Source organism: Camellia sinensis, chromosome 12 (assembly GCF_055761805.1).
Source record: "Camellia sinensis isolate YWXY chromosome 12, ASM5576180v1, whole genome shotgun sequence".
Taxonomy (NCBI): domain Eukaryota; kingdom Viridiplantae; phylum Streptophyta; class Magnoliopsida; order Ericales; family Theaceae; genus Camellia; species Camellia sinensis.
In genome coordinates, this window is record NC_138972.1 from 126,867,026 (window position 1) to 126,871,125 (window position 4,100).

General features: G+C 41.3%; 1 protein-coding gene across 1 annotated transcript; it reads left to right on the forward strand.

Moving 5' to 3' along the window:
* The first annotated feature begins 481 nt into the window (after positions 1-481).
* LOC145803861 (uncharacterized) lies at positions 482-2,712 on the forward strand. Its single transcript, XM_082897241.1, has 5 exons — positions 482-485; positions 966-1,016; positions 1,102-1,490; positions 1,608-1,907; positions 1,999-2,712. The coding sequence occupies exons 1-5, from the start codon at positions 482-484 to the stop codon at positions 2,626-2,628; spliced, it is 1,374 nt and encodes a 457-aa protein (XP_082753367.1). The 3' UTR covers positions 2,629-2,712.
* Positions 2,713-4,100: the final 1,388 nt, after the last annotated feature.

Below are 4,100 nucleotides of genomic sequence, written 5' to 3' on the forward strand. Positions count from 1 at the left end.
GGCTTCATTTGTTCTGGTAAGCCTCTGTTCCTCTCATTCCTAATTCCTTCTATGTGTTTTTGTTTACTTATTGCCATTATTGCTCTGTTCAAACCCTTGATTTGCTGAACTATTCATCTGGATGCATCTATCCCATGAGTTCACTTACATTTTGAACAGTTGCATTGTTTCAACACTTTTCTTGCCACTGTTCTTGACCTTTTACTTCTGTATTTCTTTCGCTTCTGAGAACCATACCTCTGTTCTTTGATTCTAAAACGTCGTTCTTTGTTTCTTGTTTTCCTGATTTCTGCCTTTAATTTTTGCTTTCAATCTTTGCCTTTATAGATTTAGGTTTGGGTGTTGTCTATAGAACCTTCAATTTTTAGGGAAAACTGATACAACCCTTACCAGTAGATTCCTAGGGATTTGCCGAGGTCCTGATAACCCCTTAAGAACACTTTCTTTCTGAAACCTAGCCTTCTGTCTTTAGACCAACGTTATGGGTATGTGGAGACATAGGGTTGATACCCCGACCAAACTTGAGTACTTTAGGCAGGAGTTCTCCGTCCCTGCCGATGTCCACCTGAAATTGGCTGGGGATGATGACTCCATCATGCCTACCAAAAGCACCATGCCTCTCCCTATTGTAGCCTTTACTGAGTGTGGACTTCGGCTTCCACTTAACATTCTTTTTCGTGAGATTCTGCATTATTATAAGTTGAACCCTATGCAACTTGCCATAAACTCTTATCGAGTGATTTTTGGTATTATCGCCTTAGCCAGACAAGAAAACATTAGAATCACCCTAGCCGACATACAGTACTGTTACACCATGTGCCCCCTTAGCCTGAAGGAAAAAGGTTACGTCTACTACCTCAAGCCGAGGTCCACTAAATTCAAAATCGTAGCCGACCTCCCAGACTCCAACAAGGGGGCTAGAGATGACTACTTCATTGTCTCTGGAAATTGGGAATTTGCCCCAGACAAAGATGTCCATCTATACCCTCTTCCTCGAACGGTTAAAGAGGGCAAAGGTAAGAGCCCAGTGTTATTTACTTAGTTGTTTCTTTTCAAGTCTTCAAGATTTTATCTGTTTCTAATGTCTGTTTCTTCTTGCAGACGTCCGCAAGCTAGCGAAAGACTTTCGCCAATCTTACATTCCTAGCAAGGACCTGAAAAGGCTCCTGGACTTGCCTGTCCACAAAAGGAAAGCACCTCTTCTTCTGAACTTTATTCCTACGTACAAATCCACTCTGCTTGACGTCCCAAAGAAGAAGAAGAAGAGTCTTTCTCCACCTTCTGCTACAACTCTTCCCACAGCTTCCACATCACGGGCAGACCAAGGATCCACTTCTGACCCAGCAGATCTGCCATCTACTTCAGCCCTACACTTAATCCCAATACCAAAAAGAAAACGTCGGCGACATCTTGTCAAGACTGCTGAGATGGGTCGCCCGAAGCTTGTCGCTGTTGATCTCTTAGCAGACCTACCTGCCGACGTTGATGCTGTACCAGCTCAATCCATGCCCCCATCAAAGCCAAAAAGAATAAAAAAGGCTCAGCCCAAGGCCAAAGCTACTGAGGTTGAGGCTGAGGATGCTTTGCCCATCTCACAATTGGCTGAGAGTAAAAAGAGTACTTCTGCTTCTGCCAAGAGGTCTGCTGAGGCCCAACCGTCAGAGTCCAGTCAATCGAAGAAGCCGAGGTCATCGTCTGTGACGACCTCGGGTTCCAAAGTACCAAGAGTCCCCTGGGTGCCTGAAATCACCCTGGAGGATAAGCCTGTTCTAGCTTCTGACAGTGCCGAAGACATAAACGTCAGCGTGGCACTCAGTACTGCTGTTCTCCTTCCTGGTGATCTTGAGCGAAATGCCAAGATGAGCGAGTATGAGAACTACGCCCTCATGCTCCAACGCTCTGTACAAGTAAGTTCCCCCATTTGGTAATTTGTCTTTTTGTCCCTTTTTTCTATACTTGCAAGGTTTGTGTAATAACTTTTCCCTTGGGTTCTTTCAGGCCATTCAACATGCCCATTCTCTCTCCATGCAAGCTTTTGAAACAAGGGAGAAGTTGGCCGATATGAGGCGGGAGGTTTCTGCCTTGAAAAAGGAAAACAAAACTGTTCTGACAAAGATGAAGAAGCTGGAAGATCAGGCCGCGGCTGCCACTAAGGCCCAACAGATGGCCGAAGAAAAAGCGGAGTCTACTGAGGCTATCAGAAAAGTTATCGAGGCCGAGAAAAAAGAGGCCGAGGTAAAAAAGGCCCAAGCCGAAAAAGAGCTTCAGAAGGGTCTGGCCACCAAAAAAGCCGAGATCAAGGAAGCTGATGAGAAGGCTTACGCCCAGGGCATGGCCGACGTCACTGAGGAATATAAACTTCAAGTCAGGCAGGCATGCAACAGGGGCTTCTCCCTTGGTTGGATGTCCCTGATAAAGAAACTTGATCTTCCTGCTGACTCACCCTACCGCAATGCCGATGCTATTCCTCTGTCGTTCCCCCTTCCTCCTCCATCAAGTCAACCTGGAGGAGAATCTGAATCTGAGTCTGAGGATGCCGATGAGGAAGAGGATGAGGCTTTGGTCAGAAAACCAAAGGATGCTGATGGGGCGAAGTCCCCTCCTCAGAATGAGAAGTCTTTGACTTGACTCAAGATGAAGAAGGTGATAAGGTTATCCCTGAAGCTGTTCTTGACACTGTTCCAGCCGACATCCCTTCCGAGGTTAAGACTGTCGAACAAACTCTTCAGGAAATTGACGCCGAAATAGCGGCAGAGAAGAAGGCCGAGGTTGTATTTGATCTCCAAATCCAACAATCTGGAGGAGAAGACCCTTAGCTTTATGTTCTTCTTTTGCTTACTTGTATTTTGTTTTTTCCTTTATCTTTTTCTGAACAATGTAAGCTTTTGCGTGGCTGACGTGTCTCCCAATTTTGTAAATGTTAACTCAGCTTTCCTTTTCTTAACACTCGAATCTTTGTCTTTTCTTTGATTGCTTCTGCGTGGTTTCTATACTTAGAATATTTTGCATGATTTACATACTTCTTTCTTTCCTTGTGCAATCTTCTGGGGGTTACATATCTCGGGTGTAATAACTACAAGCTTTACTTCGGCAAGATACTGACCTGCAATCTTTTCATAAGTTTCAACAAGTGTAAAACATGTACTATTCAATGTCAACTTTGCAAACTTTTTCTTAAGTTTCAACAAGTATTTTCAACAAGTGAAGTATTTTCTTAAGTTATGACAATGATCTACTTGTAAATTGCTACAAATTTCAACAAGTGTTTAAACAATATACTTAGCTTTTACCTCAACCTATAAATTGCTGCAAATTTCAACAGATGATCATATGTCGGCTTAACATTATCTTGTAAATTGCTACAAATTTCAACAAGTGAAGATAAGGAATCAGCTTAATTCCAACTTGTAAATTGCTACAAATTTCAACAAGTGAATTAAGGAATAATCTCGGCTTAACTTCGACTTGTAAATTGCTACAAATTTCAACAAGTGAAGATAAGGAATCAGCTTAATTCCAACTTGTAAATTGTTACAAATTTCAATAAGTGAATTAAGGAATAATATCGGCTTAACTTCGACTTATAAATTGCTACAAATTTCAACAAGTGAAGATAATGAATCAGCTTAATTCCAACTTGTAAATTGCTACAAATTTCAACAAGTAAAGATAAGGAATAATCTCGGCTTAACTTCGACTTGTAAATTGCTACAAATTTCAACAAGTGAAGATAAAGAATCAGCTTAATTCCAACTTGTAAATTGCTACAAATTTCAACAAGTGAATTAAGGAATAATCTCGGCTTAACTTCGACTTGTAAATTGCTACAAATTTCAACAAGTGAAGCTAAGGAATTAACTTAATTCCAACTTGTAAATTGCTACAAATTTCAACAAGTGAATTAAGTATCTCTGTCTTCTCTCTGCCCCTAATGTGAACCTGAGTTCTACTTGGGTTCTCATTATTCATGTCTCAAAAACACCAATATGTAACTTTATCAATCGTATGTGTTTTAAAGAAAAAGGGAAAAGATTTTATTGATGACATCGGCCAAAAATTCTGCACATCTAATGATAGAAGAATTTCAAATTACAAGTGTT

Excerpts from the sequence above, each read along its gene's own strand:
- LOC145803861 (XM_082897241.1), top strand. Across the intron at positions 1,017-1,101 it reads AACGGTTAAAGAGGGCAAAG|ACGTCCGCAAGCTAGCGAAA; the intron begins GTAAGAGCCCAG and ends TTCTTCTTGCAG. Across the intron at positions 1,491-1,607 it reads TACCTGCCGACGTTGATGCT|AGTAAAAAGAGTACTTCTGC; the intron begins GTACCAGCTCAA and ends CAATTGGCTGAG.